Source organism: Cryptomeria japonica, chromosome 7 (assembly GCF_030272615.1).
Source record: "Cryptomeria japonica chromosome 7, Sugi_1.0, whole genome shotgun sequence".
In the NCBI taxonomy this organism is placed as follows: Eukaryota; Viridiplantae; Streptophyta; class Pinopsida; order Cupressales; family Cupressaceae; genus Cryptomeria; species Cryptomeria japonica.
The window spans coordinates 197328948-197355834 of NC_081411.1; the positions used below are offsets into that span (position 1 = coordinate 197328948).

Genomic DNA, 26887 nt, shown 5'->3' on the forward strand with positions numbered 1-26887 from the left:
GGAAGCGAAGAGTAAACCTTTTGAACATCGAACCCACGAAGGTAGAAGTGTTGGCAATCACAAGGGCATAGGCCAAAAATGCCACATATCTCGATCCTTGCACGGAGACCGAGAGAGTGCGGGAAGCAAGGGTTGAGATCACAATGGAAATGGCCGCACAAGGACAAAGTAGCCAGGAGGCCACAAGCCCATCACGGACGAAGGGAGAAGAGAGAATCCTACGGCAAATATTGCAAATAGAGGTACTCGTGAAGATTCAAGACCTCCTTGAAACCATGCCGCAGTTGAAAACGGCTATCTTAAACTCCATACTATTGTGACCGTTTCACACATCGCCCCATTAAAATGGGGACCCCCTCTTTTTGCTTTTGTTTTGCCTGTTCTTCTCTCTGCTTTTAGGGTTTTGAGTGAGTGAGTTGTCTGGGCTAGGGCTAAGCCTTAGGGATTTCTTTTGGATATTTTTCAAGCCAAGTCCAATCAAATTTTGAAAGTTATTAAGCGTCCTTCTAAAGGTTGATTATTGAAGTAAGATAAGTCTTGTCAGGAAAGTCAGATGGGTCTCAGGTTAATCAGGGTTTTTTTTGGGTAAAATCCAAATTTTATCTAAGTGTTGGCATTTTGAAGGGGGAAATTGTGTTTTTGCCTAGGTAAATTTTGATCAAATTTTGGAGACAAGATGATGCTTGAAACTAACTGATTCCTGGCCTTGTGGATGACCTAACTCTGCCTTGTGAAATGATTGGAGACCTAAATTTTGAATATTTTAGCCAGAAAGGACAAAAGCGCTCCTGTCCCTCGCCAAGGGACCAGAGCACAAATGTTATTTTATGCATATTTGTCACTGACTTTTCTATTTTGTTTTGGGTAGGGTCTCCCGGAATGATAATTGGACATGACTTGATACTTTTGAAGATTTTTGAAGGCACAAGAATGTTGAATTCTAAAGGTTAAAGGAAAAAGTGCTCCTGTCCCTCTCCAAGGGACCAAGGCGAAGTGCTCCCGTCCCTCACTGAGGGACCAGGGCGAAAAGACTTATTTGAGCCATTCCTGGCCTTGTTTGGTTAAATTGAGACATCAAAGGCATGGTGAAGGACGAAATGAACATGATAAAGCATCCAGACTTGATTGAAAACAATGAAATGATGAAGTTTTTGCCTAGAAGGTCAAAAGCACTCCCGTCCCTCACTGAAGGACCAGAGCACTTTTCTTTATATGCACAATTTTAGACCTTTATTGGACGCTAACTTCTATTCATAGCATGAAGTAAGATGAAATCTTCTCTAGCAAAGGAATTTCGAGGTGGAAAGTGAGACAATTTGGCTTAGAGGGCAAAAAGTGCTCCCGTCCCTCACTAAAGGACCGGAGCTTGAATTTCAAATTTGCACTGCCTTTACAAGATTAAAGTGATTTTATGGTTTGAAGAGGTTAAGGGAAGCATGTTTTGTCCATTGAATATAATTTAAGCAGATCACAAAGGAGTAAATCAACCCAAATGTGAAAAAGTGCTCCTGTCCCTCTCTAAGGGACCAGAGCGATTTTCCAAAAAGTGTAAATTTCCTGCAAGGCTAAGGCAAGTTTGTGATTGAAATGAATGGAAGAGGACATGATTAGCCCATTGAAGATAATTTGGAAAGCTAGCAAAGGACGGATAGGCTTGAAATTGAAAAAGTGCTCCTGTCCCTCACCAAGGGACCAGAGCGCAAAACATGTTATCTTGCCTTTCTCACCAATTTTGGACAAATTGAGGCCAAGGCGCAAGTTTGAAAAAGTGTTTAAAATGCTTCGAGGTGGAATTGAGATGCAAGAGTTGTAAATTTTGATGACAATTGACAAAAGTGCTCCTGTCCCTCACTGAACGACCAGAGCGATTTTCAAAAAGTGCTCCCGTCCCTCTCCAAGGGACCAAGGCGAAATTTCCAAATATGCCCATTTACCTTACATTTTTTAAATGCTATTTTTGTTTCCAGGACTCAAGAAGGAGTGGGGAATGATGTTCTACGCCTTGAGGGTAATTTGAGGTTGATATGATCAAGAATTTGCGCAATGGACTCAAAAGTGCTCCTGTCCCTCACTGAAGGACCAGGGTGATTTTTATAAAATTAACAATTTCCCTCCGAGATTATGCTAAGGCAAAGTTGAGCAAGATTGGAAAGGTCTTCTAAATCATGATGAACAAAGGTTTGACTCCAAAAACTTGATGATCCTAGGCCAAATGCAAAAAGCGCTCCTGTCCCTCACTGAAGGACCAGGGCGAAAATCTCTAGAACATCAATTTTGCCTTGAAAAAACGAGTTAAGCATGCGTGGATTGAACGAAAGGGATCATTGCTAACCCCACAATGCAAATTGACAATTAAAAGATGAAGGATAAAGGGAAAAAGTGAAAAAGTGCTCCTGTCCCTCTCCAAGGGACCAGGGCGAAAATGTCCTAAGGCACGTTCCTTCCAAAGGTCAAGTAAAATTAAACTCAAGACTCCAATTAAAAATGCCATTTTAAAATGCCTAGATGAAGTTTTGAACGTAAAAAGTGAGGAATGCAAGGTTTAAAATGCAAAAGTGCTCCTGTCCCTCTCCAAGGGACCAGAGCGAAGTTATTGGCATTCACTTTTTTACCATGCTTGGGCGTTAACATTTTCCAAATCGCATTAGAGGCTAAATTTGCCAACTTCGAAATTTTTGAAAAAAGAAAATTAGTTAAATTGGCATTTAATAAAAAACGCATTGATATTTAATAATTAATTTTAAGCCTTAGAAAATCGATTTTTTTATTTGGTATTTCACCTCCAAAAAGAAGCTCACCATGCAGCTGAAAAACACATTATATGGATATGATATTGTAAGACTAAGAATATCTTATAATCTTAACAAACTTAATGGTTGGCAAAATAAAGAGATTGTCAAAAGTTTATAGAGTCTACCTGGTTGAATTGTCTTTCTGCTTTGTATAGCAGCCCTAGAAGAGAGAAAGCCCTTAGCATGCTTGTACATTTCCAGCTCTATCGTAGCCGCATCAAATTTTTCCAAGTCAGGAAACATTTTTTCCATGCACTTGAAGAAGCCTTGTTTGATCTCAGCATCAATTTCCAGGAAGTCAGTCTTATAGAATAACAGAGGATTGAGAAAGTATCCTGCAGCATGGAGAGGAGTGTGCATTTGTCCATCCCATCTCCTATCAATTATGTCCCACAATGGCATATACTTATCCCTGTTATTTTCCAACTTACTCCTTATCACCTCCTTGGCCCTATCCATGGCCTCATACACATATCCCATGGGGGGTTTATCTCCATCCACTAGTCTCAAGACTTTTACTAAAGGCTCTGAAAATTCTACAATTTGTTCAATAGATTCCCAAAATGTGGTAGAATACATATACTCTGCCACTGCTATTTCATTTGCTTGAGTTGTGAAATCAGACTCCATCCACTCAGCTGAAACAAACATTCGCCTCAAATTACCTTTTTGTTCACATGATGTTTGTAATGCAAGGAAATATGTTGCAAATCTTGTCACTCTTGGTCGAACTAGCTCCTTGCCTCCTGTGAAAGAGCGCATTATAGCCAAAACCCTTGTGTGATTATAAACAAATTTGGTAACCTTGTGAGCTTTTTGAAATGCCGCCTTAACCCATTCAATTTTTCCAATGTCCTCTAGGGTTAGAACAAGGCAATGTGCTGCACATGGTGTAAAAAACATGGAAAGATATTTATCTGTCAGAAGTCTCTCTGCAGCAACACAAGCAGCAGCATTGTTTGTGATAAATTGAACCACATTTTGTGGCCCTACATTCGTAACTACCACGTCATACATCTCAAACAATGCATTTGTGGATTTCATCATATGAGATGCATCCACAGATTTCAAAAAAACAGTGCCAATCTCACAAGAGACAAGGAAGTTAATGAGAGTTCGGTTCCTTCTATCTGTCCAACCATCAGACATGATGCTGCAACCAGTTCTAGCCCACTGCAATCGATGTTGTTTAACAACATCTTGAACATCCTCTACTGCATCTTTCAGCATACCAACCCTCAATGATTCATAAGATGGGGCTTGAAACCCAGGACCTACAGCTGCAATAGCATCTACCATGGGTTGCCAATATGGATTTTTGGAAGCATGGAATGCCGTGTGAGAGGAGTACCAATAATTAGCAATTGCCTTCTTTGCTTGTTCAGTGACAGTTTTCCTCCATCCTATACTCTCCAAAGTGGTTTGTGATCCTGGTGTGGTACAAGGTTGGAAGAAAGCATTAGTGTTTCCTCCACTTGTGTTTGGTCCACGTGCTATAGAATTATGTGTCGACCCAGATTCCTTGAAACTCTCATCTTCACCATCCTCACCCAAATCGTGCATCCTAGGATTTGTAGAAGTAGAACCTAGTTCAACCCCAATTCTTGCCTTTTTGGCCTTATTCTTAGCAATCCCTTCAAGAGATTGCTCTGCTTGATACGAGACATCTGCAGGGCATTTTTTGCATATCTCGGTGTTATTTCCTCGTTCTTTTGACAAATGCCATTTGAAACGATAAATTCCACCACCGATCTCATCTTGACACCAATTGCACTTGACCTTCGTGCTACCAGGAATTGTTGTGCAATGTGTCCACGCAAAGTCTTTTAGACGTGGCATTGTGATGAAGAATCAATTCTGCAAAGACATTACACTCGGTCTTTAATTCTTTGGGATCTAGGGTTAGGTTTGTGTATATTAATTGCATTTGTATTTCATTGACATGTGAAATTGGAAATCTAAATGTAATTGAATTTCAAGATTGCAACAACTTAAGATATGTAATTGAATTTCAAATCCCAAACTGAATTCAAAGAGATATACCCATATGAAAGAAAAAAATGTTAATATTGTTATATAGGAGTAACTCTTTTCTAACTTGCTGACCTAAAAAAATCCATAATCCATAATCCAAGACCTCCAAAAATCCCTAACTAGCCTCAGAAAACAATACAATTAGATGTCCAATACAAAGCTAAACTAGTCTCTTAAGTGCAACAAACGAAGAGAAGACAAATAGTTGCAAGCATAGACTTAGCGAATAGCCATTAAGGAAGATAGCACTGTTGCCATAATGATATTTGGTTTTCAGACAATGGATGCAGTAATCATAAGATAGGAAATAGAGATATGTTTGCTCCTCTAGATAATTCTGAGTCGGAAGTTAAATTGGGAAATGATAATAAAGTGTTTGTAATGGGCAAGGGTGTCATTAATCTTTTTAAAAAACATGTTGAAACAAGATTTATACAGTATACTGTATTTTTAATCAACATTAGAAATCAACTCTAGTTGGTTTTGGATGCCTACATTGGAAGCATTAGTTTTTACTTGTTATGCAAAGGAATTAGTGTTTTGCCATGGGCCATTTTCAAGTATAAGCTGGATACCATACCGCAGTTAGGGTGAAGAAGGAAGAATGTGGGTGTTCCTTACCAGCTTGGTGATCTTGTATGTGGGGTCTGCTTTGAGTAGTTTTGTGTGGCAACAAGGATATAAGCTATGACGACTTACTTTAAAGACAAGCATATTCAAAGGTTTGGGTGTCTCAAATAATTATTCCAGGTGTGGTATTTTGCCTTTATTTCACACCTTCCCTTGCTCATTAATTCTGAAATGAAAGGGATTGCCCTGGTCTTTGGAGTCTATGAGTTGAGCAAATCTTGCAATGTGGATAGGCATTGAAGATTGGTAAGCTAAAGCAATAAGGAAAGGTCTGTTCGAATCTTTTGGAGGCATTTTTTCAGTCTGCAACATCATTTTTCTGGCTGCTACAGAAATAGGGAAACTCACTAAAACCTCTGTAGACATGAACAGCACGGAGCACTTCCATGGTACTTGTTTGGTCATTGATAATAGGCATATTGTTAATGGATAAATATCTTCAAAATTGAATGTGTTTGAGTTTTCCTTTGTCTGAGTAAAGTGGCAAGTTTACAAGGGGTTCGTGTTTATAAGCTTAATTGCAAACGATACAATAGTAAAGTGGATACAAATCTTGAAAAACAAGCATCATCATCTTGAAAAACTCAGTCACTCACAAGAAGACAATGGATAAAAATCTTCCAAAATTGAATGTATTTGAGTTTTCCTTTGCCCGAGTAAAGTGGCAGTATTAAATTTAATACTGTATTTTTAATGCATACTGTGTAGCTAAAGTATTTTTATGTCGTATTTTAAAGTCTTTTTAAGATAATGAGCTACAGATTTTAATGTTAATAAAAATACTGTAAAATACACAGTATTCATTAAGTTTATTTTTAATGTATACTGTGTATTTTACTGTATTTTTATTAACATTAAAATACGACTTAAAAATACTATAAAATACATTAAAATACTATAAAATACATTAAAATACATTAAAAGAACTATAAAATACGTTAAAAATACTATAAAATACATTAAAAGAATTTTACAGTATACAATAAAAATATTGTAAAATACATTAAAAATTAAAATACTGTGTTGCTCGGTAAATACCAAATAATTTATGAGCTACACAGCATAAAAATATTGTGTACCAATACGATAGGGTGGCCCGGTAAATACCTGGCTCCAAGAAAATGCGGCTCTACTAACTCGCGTTGACCAAAGAAGCGTCGACCAAAGAAGCTTTGCATGGAATACACTTTCGCGTCGATTAACTTATAACATTTCCTGGCAGATTTGCGCACCTGTTTTCGCGGTTTTAGGGTTTTTCGTGCGGGATTTTCTATCGTGGGGTTAGTCATCGAATAGTTGCCGGTTTTCATCGTTTTTTTGCTCATTAATCGTGGCAAAAAATTGTTGAAAATTGCGAATTTAGTCAACAATTTTTACATCGTGATTTTTTGGAATAAATCGCCCAGACAGCCGATTCCCGATTAATCAGGTATAATCAGGTTTTTTTCCCGATTACTGTTTCTATGATTTGAATAAACACATGATCCTACCAAATTAATACTGCTAGAAATAGCCACTGAGTTGAGTTGTAGAATCCCTGCCAAAAATAGCACTACCAAAAATAGTACTTACTATAAATAGCATACTGCTCAAAATAGTAAGTATTTCCAAAGTGATTTTTACCACATTCTGAGCAGCTGCCAAACTTACTAAAATAGTAAGTCTCGAAAAGGTCCTCAGATTGGTTTGCATGTTATACCATTGTAAAGCTCACAGAAAACCCAGAAAAACTCAGAGAACTCAACTGCTTCTGCCTCCACTTACTAAAAATAGTAAGTCAATCAAACTCCATAAGTTGCTATGCATGTACCCTCACTGCGAAGCTTTCTGAAAATCCAGAAGGAATCCATAACCCAAACTGACAAATTCCAACATGCAAGCCTTCGAAAATGCAGAAACATCCTCCCAGAGGTAAGAAATCCTAATTTTTGCGTTTGACTAGTCTACAGGTCTCCAGAATAGGCTAATGGTCCCCAAATCAAACTAGAGCGGAAAAGGGGACATTACAAATTCTCAATTTTAGGAAGTAAATGAGCCAATTCTCCTCAAAAACTATACAAACATTTGGAATGTTGGCAAATAGGTATTTAGCTAAGTTACCGGATTCTTCTAGTTTAGCTTGGGTCCTGGTATTGGTATTGTTCGGGTATTGGTATAGTTCAAGTTCTTCCTAGGTACATCTTGGATTCTTCCTGGGTACTTGGGTTCTCTATGGGTCCTGTGAAGAACCCACAGAGAACCCAGGCATGTAGGAAGTACCAAGGCCCGTACCCAAGCATAGTTTCACAAACTAAAACCTCAGTTTCACTCCCACAACTTTGTGACAACATTTTTTATCAGAATATGCCAATAGCCAAGCAATTAAATATCATTTCAGTTGCTTTTGCGAGCTATACATATGAAGACAGGGTTAGTAAACTTTTTATCAGCAATACTGAGATTGATTTTAGTTGATTTACATTATGCATACGTAGTAGTTGTTTGCTTATGTTTTGTGAAATCACTTTCCTTGTGTTGTTAATGATTTGGCATTCTATCAAATGTTTGAAAAATGAAATTAAACCAGCTTCTACACTTGACACAGCTAGTGTTAGTGGCAATCCAATTGATTGTGGTTCAAATGAAATTGAAACAAATGTTGATATTGACCTTGACCCTTCTGATGAAGAAAATGAATATTAAAATCAATTATAATTTGAATTTTCATTGTGTAATGACATTTTGAAACTTGAGTATTTTCGTTTTTGCAAATTATGAATGAGATATCAAAATATTCTTTTTTTTGATATTTATTGCCAATTATGGATTTATCACTCCTTGTAGTTACACAATGATATAGTCTATAATGTTTGAACATACATACATACCCATATCCGTACTCATACCCAAAGAAATTTTTTTTGCCATATCCACGAATCCGTACCCGTACCCGTACCCGAATTGGTAACTTAGGTATTTAGAGACAGCTTGTGAATTGAAGAGACGTATGATATAATGGTTCAAAGTCTTTTATGGCTGATTACTGTTTCCATGTGGTTAGGTCTATTTGGAGAGAAAGGGATAATTAATTCTCACTTTTATAAATATTCTAATCTTATTATGGAACAAATGCACTTCGTCACCCAAAATTATAGAGCTATATAATACTTGATGGATGAGTAAATTGGGATAGAAATATTTGACTTCTTTTTTGAAAATTCTATATTATTTCTTCTCTTTTTCATTTCAAATGTTTATAATTTTTTATCGACACAAAGCATGCAGGGATCAGGTAGCAGTAGTTTATATACATTGACTATGTTCATTTGATTCAAGGCTTGACTTTTGTTTACTCTTAATGGGTTCAATGGTATTTACTATTTACGTATGTCCCCAATTAGATGATTTCTATTTTCTCTCAATTAGTGCATTTTGTTTTGAACGTTTGGTCACTTTCTTTTGCTTTGTAACAACCATTTATTTCATCAAAGAATGGCGGAAAACCACCATTGACATACCAGTCATTTATAATGTTTCAAAGTCTTCTATGGCTGATTACTGTTTCCATGTGGTGAGGCCTATTTGGAGAGAAAGGGATAATTAATTCTCCCTTTTATAAATATTCTAATCTTATTATGGAACAAATGTACTTCGTCACCCAAAATTATAGAGCTATATAATACTAGATGGATGAGTAAATTGGAATAGAAATATTTGACTTCTTTTTTTAAAATTCTATATTATTTCTTCTCTTTTTCATTTCAAATGCTTATAGTTTTTTATCGACACAAAGCATGCAGGGATCAGGTAGCAGTAGTTTATATACATTGACTATGTTCATTTGATTCAAGGCTTGACTTTTGTTTACTCTTAATGGGTTCAATGGTATTTACTATTTATGTATGTCCCCAATTAGATGATTTCTATTTTCTCTCAATTAGTGCATTTTGTTTTGAACGTTTGATCACTTTCTTTTGCTTTGTAACAACCATTTATTTCATCAAAGAATGGCGGAAAACCACCATTGACATACCAGTCATTTATTAAGCTGATTAGTGGGGCACCACATCCCCTTGGTGATGGGCCTTCATCACTTCCTCCTATTGATATTGATGATTCAAAGGCACTGACACTACCAACACTCACAACCCTTGGTTTCAAAGACATTTCTCAGGTTCTCTTTTTTTCCCTTAAGTTTAATTTCATGCTTCAATTTAAGCACATATCTTTTCATCAAGTTTTATTCATTTTTGTGAGACATTTTCAAATTATGAACCCTGAAATCATAAAACTTATAATTAACTTTGAAGTTTTTTCTTTTCGTTGAGGTAATAGGAAGATTTTACTCCTTTCCATGGTGGTGAAACAGAAGCATTGAGGAGGTTGAATGAATCTCTACATGATAAGGTAATGACCATTTAGTTGAATATGCCTTGTTTAATCTTGTTTTATATAACGTTTAAGCTTTATGAGGTATGGTTGTAACTAGGTTCAAGTGTTTTGATGTTAGAGTCACAAGATTATACACTACTTTAAGACTGCATGGAATTGATAAACTATTTCAATAATGTAAAGTTTGGTTTAGAAAAAGGATAGGTTGAAACAAATATTCCTTTTTTATTTAATTCTGGTTCTCTTTCATTTCTTGAGGTCTTCTTCATAGTGCTTTATCTGACTATTTAGTTGCTGGAACCAAAAAATTGTAGATATTTCTTGTAGAGATTACTCAAAGAGTCTTTGATGTATAATTGCCAACTTGATTTTGCATTCAGTCAGTTCATCACATAGATATTGAATTGACACTATTGTTTTCTTGATGACATTCTGCAATGATTTATTAGACTTGTTCACGAAGTTCAAAAACCACAAGTTGCAAAAATACACAAAATGTTACAATACATTTGCAAGAAATTCTACACAAGTGTTGTGACAAAACATTCTAGGGATAATAGAAACCCACTGGAAAATGTCTAAATGTTGATTCTTGGGAATGGGCATCCATCATAGAGTACATCGGTTGGTAATGACGATGACAAAGATGATGACTATGATGAAAGCAACTTTTAACATCCATTAGGCCAAATTCGTATCTAAAACAAGCCAAGTTTGAAGACAAGACCCATTCATTCCGAGTGATCTCCACAAAATGTGATTTTGTAGCTTTCTTTGTTAATGCCAACCTTTACAAGATTTATTACTGTTCACTTTGAATACTAGAGGTAACCTGCCAAGAAAACAAATGACATTAGATTGGCTGGTTGAGTCCTTTGCTCGAAACTAGCAGGGAGATTAAGTTTTATGATGGCAATTATACCAGTTATTTAATTTTTTTTCAAGGAATGATTCAGTTTGTCCTTGCTTTCAATTTTGGGGACTAGGCCATTTGATGATGATATTCTTCTAACTTATATCACATGCTTTGCTTAGGGTATATGAGGCTATTTTCTCAGTTTTGATATTACTTAGAGACAAATATATGTCTTTTGATTCATAGACAAATTAAAATGATAAGATCTAAGATGTTTGTCCAATCATTACTCCAACATAGTGAAGAATCTTACAAAAATAAAAGTTTAAAAAATGTTATGTTCTTTTATCTTTGTTTCTAGCGAATGAAATTATAATATTATATCCAAAACTGCTTTGTTATAAAATGGAAGATATTTATATTGTATTTTCCTAGAATGAAATCATATTTAAAGTTAAAGTCCACTTTTTAGGTATCCTTTTGGTAGATTTTAAGTGAATTATTTATCCCATGTTCGATTTGTTCCTGTTTTATGAAGAAGTGGGTAGCAGAGTTTGAAAAACCTAAAGGAGATCCAACTGCCTTCTTGAAGCCAGCAACAACTGTTTTGTCACCATACTTGAAAGTGAGTTCCAGTTACAAGTTTCTACAAATATATTCCTTTCAAATTAAGTAGAATAGTTGAATATGTTATTGTAATTTAAAGTTCTTTGAAATATTGTCTTGATAACAACAAGATATATGGTTGATTCTTCTGCTGTGGAGTGATCAGTATTTGGTATTGGATCTCCATATGAATATGCTAGAGGATGTTTTTAATCAGTACGAAAAATTGAATATTTTGCAGTTTGGTTGTCTTTCTTCAAGGCTATTTTATCAACGCCTACAAGAAGTGTATGGAAAAGTGAAGAACCATACACGACCTCCAGTTTCCCTGGAAGGACAGGTCAGGATTTCTCCCTTAAGTACTTTATTCAAAAATGAATTCTGGTTCATCTTTGCAATAAAAAAGAACTAGTCTTGTAGTTGCTATGGAGAGAGTTCTTTTACACAGTGGCGTATGGTACACCCAACTTTGAGCATATGAAGGGGAATCCAATTTGCAAACAGGTAATTTTACTAATGCTTCTTGGTATTCTTCATAGATTTTTGTTTCACATCGTTATAGCAAAAAGAAACAACTGCATAATTACAATGATTTGGCTAGATTCCTTGGAATGATGATGATCACCTTCTTGCTACTTGGAGGGATGCTCAAACTGGTTATCCATGGATTGATGCGGTCATGGTCCAGGTAAAACAAGCTGGGATTTCTATTATGCATTAAGTTGAATCCATGCTGTTCTTTTTTTTACTAAGTGTATGGAGAAGAAAACATAAAAATAATAATGAATTGAGACTAAAGAAAAATCTTATTATAATTTTAGTTCTTCATGCCATCTATTTTCCGAAGTTCTTGAATTTAAGAGATGCACTTTTATGTTTTCTACAGCTTCGGAAATGGGGATGGATGCATCATCTTGCTCGTCATGCAGTTGCATGCTTTTTAACTCGTGGTGATTTGGTAAATTGTTAACGCAATTGGCATCACAAAATCATTTAGTTTATAGTTAATATTCTCCAAAATTCGAATTAGCTGTATTTTAATTTCTAAAATTTTTTTAATGAAAGTTTTCGCCAAATATTTTATGTTTCTCAATGACTGAACCTGTCAAATTATTTCTATGACTCTGAAAAGCTATGTTACACATAAAAGTGTTTCCTGTCTCAAAAGCATCCCCATCTCCTTTTTCCCATCTCGGATATATGTGAAGGATAGGAATCATTTTCTAGCTGTCACTTCATAAGTTTTGTTCTATACGTGTTTCGATGTTGAATGTACATGCTTGTAGATTCTTAATACATTATATATTTTTTGTTCATATATATGTGGAAAGCTTAAAACTTCTATATCTATTTTATAAGCAAATTAATTATATTCTATTTAATTATTATCATACAAGTATATGTGTGGAAAGCTTGAAACATCTACTATAGGTATCTTATAATAAAAAAAGTTATATTTTACTGAATTAAGAGCTCACAAGTATAAACATTCAAAGTTTAATTGTAATGGAAACCTATCCCACCATCTCCATCTCCCAAACTCTTTTTAAGATAGGCTTAAGTTATGTGTAACATTTTCTGTTGGGAGTTTGAGAAACCAAAGATGGGTCGGGAAAATGTGTCATATCCCCTTTTCTAATAACTTCCTTTGAGGTTTCGTAAGCCCCTTTCCCACTTCCTCTGGGCTTAGGGAAGTAATGCTAGGGAAATGATTTTATAACCTTTGAGTTATGCTCTTTATGCCTTTATAAAGGGACTACTTAAAGTGTTTTATTAGAGTGGGTTCTTTGTGATGAAGTTTTTTACAAAGTGGTGCCTGGAGATGGGGTATTTTATAATTAAAACAAAAGTATATTAATCCTTTAAAGTTGTGGTAAAAGAGGTATTTTGAGAATTTGAAAAGACTTCTTTCGGATGGAAAAGCTAGATGCACAAGGGGTTATATAAGCAAGGATTTTGGTTAAAGGATGTATGCTCTAAGTTACTGAAAGGATGTATGCTCTTTGTAAGATAGGCTTAAGTTATGTTTAACATTTTTTGTTGGGAGTATGAGAAACCAAAGATGGGTAGGGAAAATGTGTCATATCAGCTTTTCTAGTAAGTTCCTTTGAGGTTTCGTAAGCCCCTTTCCCACATCTTGTGGCCTTAGGGAAGTAATTGTAGAACACAGGGGTACCACTGAGAAGGGGGGAGGGGTGAATCAGTAGTACACAAAAACTTCAATCTTTCTTAAACAACTTAAATTTTTAACAAGCTTCAATCTAAAAATTGAAAAACATAAAAGAGATGCACAATAATAACAATATGCAAAATTTACGTGGAAACCCAGGATGGGAAAAACACGGTGAGAATGCTGCTAGGATATACTGTCCTAATCCAGCCTCACAATCTATACTCCAGTTACAATGTTTAAGGGCACCAACCCTAAGGAGTCACCAAACCCGTCTATAAGTGCACCAACACTTTCAATCCAAAACCTTTGAGCACCAACTCAAGTTTTTGTGGCACCAACCACACAGTACATTACAGAAGTTCAACTTCACAACAATTACAGATTACAAATAGCAATCTTTAAAGCTTTCAACAATATTGATATTGTATGGAAAATTTATCAATCTTCTAACTTCTGAGTTCCTGTATATTTAGAAAGCATCAAATATAAATGGCATTCTGTGATTAACATATCATATAGAGGTCTGTTTGGTGTTGTTCTTAATCAGTACATAGCCTCAATTATTCCTCTTCCTGTGATTCAACTTAGAACAGTGATTAAACAAACTGCATTTCATATGTGAACAATAACAATATCTGTGCTTTGACAGAAAATAAACATATACTTCTGAATTCAAACCTGTATACGATTCCTTAAATAAAACAGTTCAATGATACAGCAATCTGAATACTATCTTTTCTTCTATGAGAAGTAAAGATACCTGGATCACAACTTTGAATAATACTCACAGTGCTAATACAAACATAGATTCGACTAGCTATCCACGACCTTGATCACAGCCTTTGAATGATACTCACTGTGTATATATAGACAAAAAAACACAGAGCTGATCGACTGTCCACAACCTTGTTTACAGCATATGTTTTTCGAACTTTGAACATGTGAAAATCAGATTCACTGGTAAAATATCTTAGTTCATATTAACTGGTAAAGATTACAATTTATAGAAACACAAAACATTGTAGAAATTAATGATATTACCTACCTCTATCTACCTAATACTGTAGATACATTAATGAAATCTAACAACCTAAGTTGACCATTAACAATATAAGAAATTATTATTCTAACACCCTCCCTTAATGGTCAATCTATCAAAAACACCAAGTTGCCCCCTGAATTTTACAAATTTATCCGGACTCAGAGACTTGGTGAGAATATCTGCAGTCGGAACATACTGCATTGAACTGATCTATCTTCTACCAGCTTGCAGATGTAGTGACAATGAAGTTCGACATGCTTGGTACGTTCATGGAAGACTGGATTTTTGGCCAGTTGGAGCACCCCTTGATTATCAGTATACAAGGGAGAAGGACCTGTTTGTGGCATCTGCATGTCAGAGAGCATCCTTCGGAGCCAAACTGCCTCACATGCGGCCTTGACTGTTCCCCGTTATTCGGCTTCGATCGAGTAAAGAGCCACAACTTGTTGATTCTTGCTGCTCCAAGTGACGACACCAGTACCCAAATTGAATACGTACCCAAAAGCGGATTTTTTGTCATCCATTGATCCTGCCCAATCTGAGTCAGTATAACTAATCAGCTTTGGATCGTTGCACTTGCCATACAAAATGCCATAGTCTGAAGTGCCTTTCACATATCGCAGCACTCGCTTCGTTGCAATCCAATTATAAGCTTTTGGGGCTGTCATGAAGCGAGAGATGTAGCTGACAGCAAAACAAATGTTAGGTCTAGTGGTAGTGAGGTAGATGAGGCTGCCTACTAGTTGCCTGAATTCGGTTTCATGTACTGCAGGTGAATCAGACTTGGTTGATAACTTCAACCCTTTATCCATAGGTGTGGAAGCAGGTTTACAACCTTGCATTTGAAACTTGCCAAGCAAACTGCGGGCATACTTGGACTGTGAAATAAAGATATTGTCACCAGTCTACCACACTTGGACACCTAAGTAATAATGGAGAAGCCCCAAATCTGTCATGTCAAAAGCTTGGCACAAGTCTTGTTGGATGGCTGTGATCAAATGTGCCTAATTGCCAGTAATGATCAAGTCATCCACGTAGACAACAATAAAAAGGATATCATCACTGAAGAGTTTGACATACAGATTAGTGTTAGAGGGACTGCGCTGGAAACCATGTTCAACCAAATACTGATCAATCTTAAAATACCAAGCCCGAGGGGCTTGCTTCAAGCCATAGAGGGCTTTTACCAGTCTGCAAACCTGATGTTCCTTACCAGGAACCTTGAAGCCAGGAGGTTGAGTCATATAAACTTCTTCTTGCAACTCTCCGTTGAGGAATGCACTCTTAACATCCATCTGGTGAAGTTTCCATCCAAACTGAGCTGCAATGGCGAGAAGAAGACGAATGGTACTCACCTTGGTAGTAGGAGCAAAAGTCTCCTCGTAGTCAATGCCCTCCTGTTGTGTAAAGCCCCGAGCAACCAATCTGGCCTTGTACTTATCCAAAGTACCATGTGCATGATACTTGACTTTGTAAACCCATTTACAACTGATAGGTTTCTTCCCAAGAGGCAAATCAGAAAGAATCCAAGTGTTATTCTTCAGAAGACTATGGTATTCGGACTTCATTGCCTTTTCCCACTCAGGAATGCCTTTAGCCTTGGAATATGTCTGGGGCTCATGGATGCTGTGAATGTTGGCCATAAGTGCAAAGTTGACTGTATTCTGTTGCTTTCTCTTTCTGCGAGTGGATTTGCCCTCAATAAGCTCATCATCATGAAGATCTCCGATAGTCTTGGCCCACCACTTAGGCCTGAGGGTAGAAGTACCAACATCTGGCATTGGAGGAACAACATCCCCTGGAGTTTTTGGAACAAAGTCATCTGGATGCGAATCCTGTGGAAAATCAGGTGGTGCTGGATCAGTAGATTCCTCATCATGGGAACCAAGAGGAAGACAAACACCAACATCAGGAGTCTTCACAGATTGAGTCGCATGACTAGGAGTAGTAGAAGGCATAAATGGACTAGTAGTCTCATCAACCACAACATCACGACTGAAAATGAGACGATCTGTCTCTACATCAATCAACCTGTAGGCCCTTGTGGTTGTCGCTGTAACCAGTAAACATAAGTGTTTGGCTCTTTGAATCCAGCTTAGCACGCTTAGTGTTTGGAATCCATACATGAGCCATAGAACCAAAGACTTTCAAATGGCCCACTTTAGGCTTGCGTCCTGACCAAGCTTCTTCAGGAGTCATCTTCTTAACGACATGTGTAGGTGACCGATTTAGCAATGTAAATTGCTTCAGCCCAGTATTTCTTTGGAACATTTCTATGTTCTATCATAGAATGAGCCATTTCAGTAATGGTGCGATTTCTACGTTCAACTACACCATTCTGCTGAGGGGTGTATAGTGTGGTGAGTTGGTGTTTAATGCCATGTGTAGCACAAAATGTAGAGAAGTCATTGGAACGAAACTCCCCCCCATTATGTGACCTTAAAGTGACAATCTGAGAACCAGATTCTTTCTCAACTAAGGCCTTAAACTGCTGAAATGTACTGAACACATCTGATTTATTTTTCAGAAAATACACCCACATTTTACGACTGAAATCGTCAACAAATAACAAGAAGTACCTCCAACCAGTTATAGATGGAGTATTCATTGGCCCACATACATCAGCGTGAACCAATTGAAGGATCTTGGAGGCTCGCCAAGAATCACCATCCGAGAATGGTGTCCAATGCTGCTTCCCAGCTTGATAGGCTGCACAAACTCCATGATTTTGTGGTTGGATCTCAGGTAGACCAGCAACCAAACCCTCCCGATATAACTGAGATAGATAGTGCACGTTGAAGTGCCCATAATGCTGATGCCAAAGTGTTCTGATGGATGTACTCCTAGCAACCAATGCATGCTCTTGAAAATCACCAGAATCAACAAGTCTATACAAACCATGATCTTCAAGTCCCATAGCGATTGTAGTACAAGTCTCCCTATCAACATTGTTGATGGAGGAATTGAAGACAATATCTAATAGAGGAGAATGCCTCATGATCTGACTGATGGAGAGGAGATTATGTTCCATGCCTGGAACATAGTAGACATCAAGAAAAATTAAATTTCTACCTCCTGAGTGAATCTGGACAGTGCCCTTACTAGCAATTGTGTACTCTTCTCCTCCTCCGAAGATTATTGAATTCGAAAATGGTTCAAATTTCGTGAACCAATCTCGACGATGAGTGAAATGCCGCGAAGCTCCTGAATCAATATACCAGGCAGAAGAGTGTACTAGATCTGCTGTTCTCTTGGCCATAAAAGCATAAAAAGCAGATTCTTTCTGCTCAGAGTGTTCGACGACATTTGCTTTCTGTTGAGACCCTCCTTACTTCTTTTGTTCAAAAGCCAATCGAATTCGATACTCGGCCTTCATGTGACCAAACTTGTGACTGTCCTGAGAAGAACCAGAGCCTTTCGACTGAGAAGATTGAGCCTTACCTTTGTTCTTAGCAGAAGATTTAGCAGAGAACGCTTGCTCCGTGGAGGGAGAACTTGTACTGCTTTCAAACTGTTGTCACCACTGATCTTGCTATAAAAGCTTGTTACAAAGATCAGAAAACTTCAAATCGACGTCAGTGAAAGTGATATTGATTATTTCAATGAAATGCTCATACAAGCATGGGAGACTTTTCAGAGTAATGACCACCATATCTTCTTCCTCCATTTTTCGACCAATAGCTTCCAGTTGGTCACAAATATCCTTGATCTTCGTTAGATGCTCCTGAAGAGATGTTTTCTCATCCATCATGATCGTGAAGAGCATATTCTTAAGAAGGAATGCTCTGCTCTTGTCAGAGGTTTCATGAAGACTCTTCAAATGATCCCATATTTCTTTCGCAGTTTTGCTGGACGGTACCTGAGGTAGCTGCTCATCAGTAACAAAGAGTTTGATGAGCATGACGGCTTCCCGGTTGCGCTCATCCCATTTGTCCTCATCTTTTCCGGCAGTGTTTGGACGTTGAGACGTGCCTAGAACAATTGCATCAAGACATCGGTACTAAAAAATCGTCATATTCGTCAAAGATCCCATCACGTACCTCGAGGTCGAAGTGGTGAAGGCACTAATTCCAAGGCACAAAAACTAGCAGATGAAAACAGAGGGTTTTTAAAAATTCTGCAAGTCGGATTCAAAGGTAGAAACTGAAACCCTAACACGGTTTTCGAGGCAAAATTTTTTCAGAAGATCCGGAAAAATTTGATAACCTAGTTTAGATCTCAAAAAACCCATAAAGAGTCTGCAAATAAATTTTTTTTCTGATTTGAAACGAAGGAGAGAATCTCAAAACCCTAGCACAGTTTTCTAGGTAAAATTTTTGACTGACCCAGAAATCCTTGCGAAAAACCTAGAAAGAATCTGCAATCAGAATAATTTTTCTGAAAATGAAGGGTCAAATCTGTGGGCTCAAAAAACAAGGCATGGAAAACGATGCACCCAAAAAAATCCGACGACAAACCAATTGAGCTCTCGAAAAACCCACAACAATTCAAAAAATTTCTCCTTGAAATAGAGGGTCAAAACCCTAGGCGAAAAAAATCTGCAGACCTTGAAAAATCTTACGGTGACCCAGTTGAGGTTTCGAAAAACCCACCAAGAATTTGCGATTGAAAAAAACTTTCGCCTTGAAACAGAGGGTCAAAACCCTAGGCGAAGTTGTAGAAACCTGTTGTGACGTATTCACACATCGCCCCATTACAAATGGGGATCCCTACTTTTTGCTTTCTAGGGTTTGTTTTCTGGGTCTTTTAGGGTTTTGTCTGTTAGCGTTTGCATGATGAGTGCTGTCAGGGGGATCACTGGATAGCAGGCTTTGCTTAAGTCAGGGTGAGTCCGCGATGCTCCAAAATTAGGGTTTATTTGAAAGTCTCCCTTAAGCTTAGTTTCTGCTCTTGTTGCTTATGGTGTTAGGAGGTCATTGAATCTTGATGAGGGAATTTTGTCTTTTGAGGGTCTGAGTTGAGCAAATTTGGCTAGGACATGTAAGGAAATGGATCGAGAATCTAGCCTAGGGCAAAGTCGAGTGGAAAAGGAGGTGAATTAAGCCTAAAGGAGGAATTTCGCTCCTGACCCTTCCAAAGGGTCCAAGGCAAATTTCTCCACAAGACACTCCACCTCGACCCGAGCTTTGAGCTAACCCTTTCTAGGTTTGAATGAAGGAAAAAGCACTTGTTTGAATGAGGAGATGTGAAAATGGAGTCACGATTTGAGCTCAAACATGATTTTCGCTCCTGACCCTTCCAAAGGGTCCAGAGCGAAATTCATGTAAAACCCTATTTTCTACAAAAATTGGAGCTATATGTTGACCTAAAGGATAAATTGGCATGGTCATGATGGAAGGAAGCCTAGCAAAGTGTGTCCAAGGTGTGAAAAGGAGGAAGCAAGTGAAAAATGTGCTCAAGATTAGAATTTCGCTCTTGACCCTTCCAAAGGGTCCAGAGCGAAATTCATATTTCCTCTATTTTGCTCCTTAGCTTGACCAATTTTGTAGACTTTTGAGACATAATTGAGAAGGTTTTATGCAACTTTGCCTTAGAGAGGAGATTTTAGACCTTGGGATGATGGATTCTAGCCTGAAGGGTGAATTTCGCTCCTGACCCTTCCAAATGGTCCAGAGCGAAATCCTCCATTTTGCCTTCCTTTGGCCTAAAACCAATTTTGACTTTGCCTGGGGCCAGTTGAGTGATGGGTTGCCTTGATTAGGGTGGAAGGAAGTTGGTTTGATCAAGCTTGAGGGAGGATTGGATGAATAAAGTGCTAAATCAACCTGGAAAGAGGATTTCGCTCCTGAGCCTTCCAAAGGGTCCAGAGCGAAAATCCTTATAACACTCATTTCCTTCCTTGTTTTGGATAGGTGTTGGTTTCTTAGGCATGTTGTGTGAGTCTTGATATGTTCTTGCCTTGAGAAGTGTGATTGAAAGTGTTGAAAAGTGAGGATCTTGTCCAAGAATGTGAATTTCGCTCCTGACCTTTCCAAAGGGTCCAGAGCGAAATTCTTCTTAAGCCTCATTTGCTTCCTTGTTTAAACTACCAACCTTGTTCCTTGGGCGTATTTGGAAAGGAAATGACATGTATTTGCCTCTTGAGGTGGTTTTGAGATGAAAGGAGGTGAGAAACTAGCCAAGAACATGATTTTCGCTCCTGACCCTTCCAAAGGGTCCAAAGCAAAAATCCTTATACACCTCAATTTCTTCTTTGTCCAAAACAATTTCCTAGTTTCTAAGGCATGTTTGGGGGTGTCTTGACATGTTCTAACCTTAGGAGGTGAGTAAAGGTGGATGATATTAAGATTTTAGCCAAAAACATGATTTTCGCTCCTGACCCTTCCAAAGGGTCCAGAGCGAAATTCTTGAAGGCACTCATTTCTCCCTTAGCCAAAGTCAGGATCTTGGTGGAGATGCAAGAAGAATGACCTATGTTTGCCTCCCAAAGAAGATTAGGGTTTGAAAAATCAAGAATCAGGGTCAAAACATGATTTTCGCTCCTGACCCTTCCAAAGGGTCCAGAGCAAAAATCCTTATAGCTCTTGTTTTCTTCCTTGTTTTGGCTAGGCGTTGGCATGATGGGGGATGAATTGGTATGTTCTTGCCTTGAGAGGGAGTTGGATGATTTTGAAGATCAAGATTTTAGCCTAAAAGAGAAATTCGCTCTTGACCCTTCCAAAGGGTCCAGAGCAAAATTCATCATAAACCTCATTTGCTACCTTGTTTGGGTTTAAGACTTTGTTCCTTAGGTGGAAAATGATCTATGTTTGCATCCAAGAGAAGATTGAAGTTGGAAAAGTGAGCAATCTAACCCAAATCATGATTTTCGCTCCTAACCCTTCCAAAGGGTCCAGAGTGAAAATCTACCTAGAACTCATTTCCTTCTTTGTTTGACCAAATTTTGATATCCAAGGCATGTTGAAAGGAAGAATGGACATGTTGTTGCCTATGGGAAGGTTTGAAAGCGATGAAAGGTAGAGATTTTGTCCTAGAAATGGAAATTCGCTCCTGACCCTTCCAAAGGGTCCAGGGTGAAATTTCACTAAAACCACCCTTTTTTCACAATTTTGGGCCAAGCCTAGTGCAGACTAAGGTAAGTTCAAGAAGGAGAAGTCCTTAGGAATGACTTCAAGTTGCTAAGAAATCATTGAAATTGAAGGAATTGAGCTAAACCAAGATTTTCGCTCCTGACCCTTCCAAAGGGTCCAGAGCGAAAATCCTACAATCACCTACTTTCCTTGCAAGACAAGTCAAACTTTGGGTTTTTATAGCTTGGATGAGTGAGGAGTATTTTCTTGCCTTTTGATGTTGATTCAAGTTGAAAAGATGGAGGAAGAAGCCTAAAACAAGATTTTCAACCCTGACCCTTCCAAAGGGTCCAGAGCAGAGAAACGAGACTTGCCCGAAATCGCCCAAACTCGGCGAGTCCGAGTCCGAGTCAGGCCAAACGAGTCCCAAGGGCTCGGACTCGGACTCGGCCGAGTCTGGAGAGTAAACTCGCCAGACTCGCCGAGTTGGCGATTTTGGCTCAAAATCGCCAAACTCGGCGAGTCCTGAGCCCCAGACTCGGCTACTGGCTGGGTTAATAAAATGACCAAAAAAAAAACATTTTAAAAAGTTTTTTTGGAAGGGCGAAATTTGACATTTTGGTCTCTCCGTCAGGATTATTTTATGGATTACTTTAAGTTATATTCCATATATACTGTCAGGATGTTTGAGAGTGGTTTCGGGCCTCCAGGAGTTATATTGCAAAATCTAGTTTTTGGAGGATTCTTTAGTTTTCCAGACTTAGTCAAATTTCAGGATCAGGACATTCCAGACTTAGCCAAATTTCAGGGCATTTGAAGATCAGGATGACATTCCAGACTTTATCACTCACCAACTTGACCTAGCTTGGACCTTCAAGAATGATACTCACTCACCAAGCAAGACCCAATTAGCAACAAGAGCAAAACCAGGCCCTAAGGAAGACTCTCAAAGAAACCCTAATTCAGACTTGTAATAAGTTTTTTTGGCCTCACGGGGCGCTGCCCCTCGACCTCGCCCTGTATCGCGACAGGGAGTGTGCACCCACCTTGGGGGCGCTGCCCCCAAACCCCCGTCGAAAAATATGGGGGAAACTGCGTCGATAGAAGTAGAGAAAATTTAACCTCCGAGTGACATTGATTGGATCGACTAGGTAGATATAGAGGTTGAGACTGTAGCCATGGCAAAGGAGGAGCGGAGAGCACGAGCACAGACAGGAGATTCAGAGGCAGATAGTGACACGGATGTTCCTGATGTTGGTGAGCATGGCATGGTGTCACGGGGAGCGGCTATGGCAGTCGAATCATCCAGGACCTACCTTAGACGCCTTCGTAGGGGGCTGGGGCCGGAGAGTGCAGGCTCCTCTGAGCCATAGACTTGTAGTTGTATTTACCTTTGGTATTTGTATGAAACATTTGATGATGATCATATGATGACATGGATTTTTTATTCCATGAGTTTTGTAATATTGTATACATTTGACAATATTTATATATCTATGTTTGTTATTTTCTTCAGCTATAATTTGCGTTTATGCTTATGTGGTTGATGTATACTTGTGTATGTAATCAAATGAGCCTAGTTTGATGATGTTATTGTGTCTTTAAGGTGTATTCAATAAAGGGTGTCTGAAACAAGTTTTAAATATTTAAAAATCTCTAAATTTCTTGAGTTTTTCACTATCTCGAGTCCAGTCGAGTCTGGAGCCGAGTCTGACGCCGAGTCCCGAGTCTGAGTCCGAGTTGGCCTTGCCGAGTCCGAGCCGAGTCTGAGTCCCGTTTCTTTGGTCCAGAGCGAAAACCCTAAAACCATCTTTTTCTCCAAAATTTGTGAGGTCAGGCCTAGACCAAGGTGAGAAAAGCTCTATGGATTGCCTTGGACAGATTTTTGATCACCAAAAATGCAAATTTTGAGCTTAAACATGAATTTCGCTTCTGACCCTTCCAAAGGGTCTAGAGCGAAATTCTGGATAGGTCCTATCGCTGGCTAGGTTTTTGAGCAAATTTTCCTTTTTAGGCCTTGTGAGAATCAAACAAATGTTGCCAAGTTGAGAAGTGGATTCAAAATGAGGGAGTCTAGATGAGTTGAAATGAAGAAAATGAAGTTGAGTGTGAATAAGCAAGTAAAAGGTGAATTTCGCTCCTGACCCTTCCAAAGGGTCCAGAGCGAAATTCTTCAAAACCACTATTTCCCCCTTGTGTCAAGACAGGATTTTGATCCCTAAGGCATGAAAAGATTGGAGTGAGGTTATTTAAGCCTTGCAAGATAAGTTGAAAGTGAAGGAGATGGAAAATTAAGCCTAAAAGGTGAATTTCGCTCCTGACCCTTCCAAAGGGTCCAGAGTGAAATTCACAAAATGTCATGTTTTCCTCCAAGATAATGTTGAGCCAAGTCAGTGATCAGGGTGGATTTGCCTTAGAAGAGATTGTGAGTGAGAGAAGGGTGAATTTTGACCTAAAAAGTGAATTTCGCTCCTGACCCTTCCAAAGGGTCTAGAGCGAAATTCCCAAAATCACCTAGTTTGTCCATGATGAAGGTCAAGTTGTGGATTCCTAGCCTTTGGTGAGGAGAAGGATAGCGTATGCTTGCCTTGGAAGGCATTTTGGAGTAGAGACATGATGGAATTTGTCCTAAAATGCAAATTTCGCTCTTGACCCTTCCAAAGGGTCCAAGGCGAAATCCTTTGAAATTCCTATTTTTTCACCTTGTTTGAGCCAGGCAAAGGGCTAGTTGTGAGATTATGATGAAAAGAGGTCTAAATTGGGCAAAATAGCAAGTTTCGCTCGCGACCCTTCCAAAGGGTCCAGGGCGAAATTCTTATAGAGCCTGTCCGTGGAAAGAATCTTGAGCAAACTTCATTTTGATGTCTTCTTGTTGATGATTTAAGGTAGAAAATGCTATGTTAGAATAAATATATTATGTGTCCTTAATCATCTTTTGGTTTGTTTTGCAGATAAAAGAAGACCAAGCCAGGACAGGGACGACCTCTTCCAGTCTAGCATCACCAAGGACGACCTCTTCCAGTCCAGCATCATCAAGGACATTCCATAGGCAGAAGGGAAGACTTAAGGTGTTCAAGGAATTGCCAGCTGCCTCCAAGACCTTCACTTTGCCACACTAAGGAACCACAAGATGACAAAGGAAGGTGATGCCAGCATTTCAAGGAAAGGTACACCATCCATCTAGCTCATCAAAGACAAAGGAGGTCAAAGCAAAGGTCTGTTGAAGAAGCAGATAGTTTCAGAAGAGTTAATTAAAGTTAGCTTCTCAGCATCATCAAATTGAACATCAACCAAGTTACAAGTGTCAGACAAGGTGGCATCCCAGTCATCACTCCTCCAGTCGGATTGGTCCACCTCAGCGTGTCCAGATTCAATTTACCTGACTCATCAAAGATGACACTAACTTCGATGTACCTACCCCGGTTATCTATTGGTCGAATATTCCAGAGAAGACATGTGTCCAAATAATGCAATTATTTCATTGGCCAGAATTGAGTTTGTTGTAACAAACCCTAATTAGGGTTTTCATTGTAAAATCTCGGCCATTGATCTCAAACTGATCTGAGCCATTGAATTGTATTGAGAGCATTATAAAAGGCTCAAGCTCTTCATTTTGTAAGGGTTAATAGTTAGTTCATAGAGGTTAGAATAGCTAATGATTAATAGCAAATAGAATAGCAATTAGAGTAGATTAGGAGGAGAAGGCAAGAAATTGTTGCCTAGATTGTAAATGAACTCCATTTTCATTGAAGTTAAGGTGAAATGTGTTCTTTCTTGCAATATGCATAGTTTCTTGTTGAATCTTCAATTTTAGATGGTAGATAATTAGATTGAATGGAGAAAAATTGTTGAATGCACTCGCGTGGAGGCCGCCTAGTCCAAACCACTAGCCTCTTGCTGATGGTAAGTGTGCCTTGTGTGGTCAATTGGCATGAATGAGTTTAATCTCGAGTCGCTACGCGTCTATTGTTCATGCATTAACTTGAATAGTGATCAGTGTCCGATGGTGTAACGATTTGAACATCTTCGAATTCCCTTAGAAGATCGCACTGAGTTGGTGTCGAATTGTTCAACCTAATGGTGAGACCCAGCCCAGTAGGACTCCACCTAGTCATTCATCCATCTTCTTGCATTCTAGGTAGTAGAGTAGACTTCCTGAACCCTGCATCTTTTGCCATTTGTTTGTCTTCCAGTTAGTAAATAGGACTTGTGATTCCAGCAAATCAGACGTTCAGGTCATCGAGTGTAAGTCCCCTTGTGATTCCAGCAAAATCACATCGTATCGCGAAGAGCTTATCCACACGTAGAGAAGCTACATTTCAGAACCTTGGAGTTACTCCGATTGATGTTTACCCTCTCGGGTGAATAACTTAAGACATAAAGAACATAACGCAGAATAATGCCGTAAATATCAGACAAGTGTAACAGATGTTCTATTCATAATAAGTTTGTTTTACAAGTTACATTCCGGAGTATAAAAGGGTACCGAGGGGGTGCGAGCGCCAACCGTCGCACCGCAACTTCCACCCCTCGGTTGCCAACTAACCAAAACAATTACACATAATTAACTAATATTATTTACTAATGTTATTCCCGTGTACAAATAATGCCGCCAACATCATCCCCCCCAAAAAGAAAAGTCGTCTCCAGGCGACTTACAAAAATGGGGATAATGCAACCTATACAAGATATCGGAAAGACTGAGGGGGCTGAGAAAGCGTCCCTGAAGTAGAAGTGTGAGATGGCGGTGTCTGGGCTGCCAAGCGGGAACGAAGCTCGTACACCTGCTGAGTGCGTGCAGCCACATCCCGTTCCGCCACGAGGACCTTCTCTAGAGCTGTCTTCACCATGTGTGCTGCCTCCAGTAACTCCTTCTCCTTGGTATCCACTGCCGCCGTCGCGCAGGCCAATCGTGTCTGCTCGGCTGCCAGGCGAGTCTCTACCTCTGCCTTCGCTGACCGGATCTCAGCCGTCTCTGTGCGGGCCGCCTCTAGCTGTGCCAACAACTGCGCCCTCTCGGCTGCCCATGAGGCCTGCTGACTGGCCACCTCGCTCTCCAATGCTACTCGGGAAGCCTCCCTGACTGCAGACTCCTGCTGTGTGCGCCTCAATGTATAATAGGCATCCCGATAGATCTGCTCAATCTCGCGGACGACTGCCGTCACCCGACTCTCCACAATGGGCTGACGTAGCCTCCAGGCCTGGAGCATCTCCGCTGTCTCCGTAGTTGGCCACCCCTGGGACTCAAAGCAGGTAGCGAAGGCTGTCGGGCAGTCCACCCGCATAAACTGTAGGACCTGCTCTAGCTCCACCGCCACCTGCTGCAATGCTTGCGTCTGCGCCGCGACCATCACCCGCCGACCCCTTGTAACC

General features: G+C 39.0%; 1 protein-coding gene across 2 annotated transcripts in view; it reads left to right on the forward strand.

The window, feature by feature from the left end:
* The window catches only part of LOC131048139 ((6-4)DNA photolyase), a 162133-nt gene that overhangs the window by 71554 nt on the left and 63692 nt on the right, over nt 1–26887 (forward strand). The window contains exons 4-10 of one of the 2 annotated variants that reach the window (XM_057982015.2): nt 9442–9609; nt 9771–9842; nt 11222–11308; nt 11531–11629; nt 11710–11793; nt 11891–11977; nt 12176–12247. In XM_057982015.2, the coding sequence (XP_057837998.1) occupies nt 9442–9609; nt 9771–9842; nt 11222–11308; nt 11531–11629; nt 11710–11793; nt 11891–11977; nt 12176–12247 (669 nt within the window). The remainder of the gene's footprint in view (nt 1–9441; nt 9610–9770; nt 9843–11221; nt 11309–11530; nt 11630–11709; nt 11794–11890; nt 11978–12175; nt 12248–26887) is intronic. The other variant, XM_057982022.2, reaches the window with a different exon arrangement.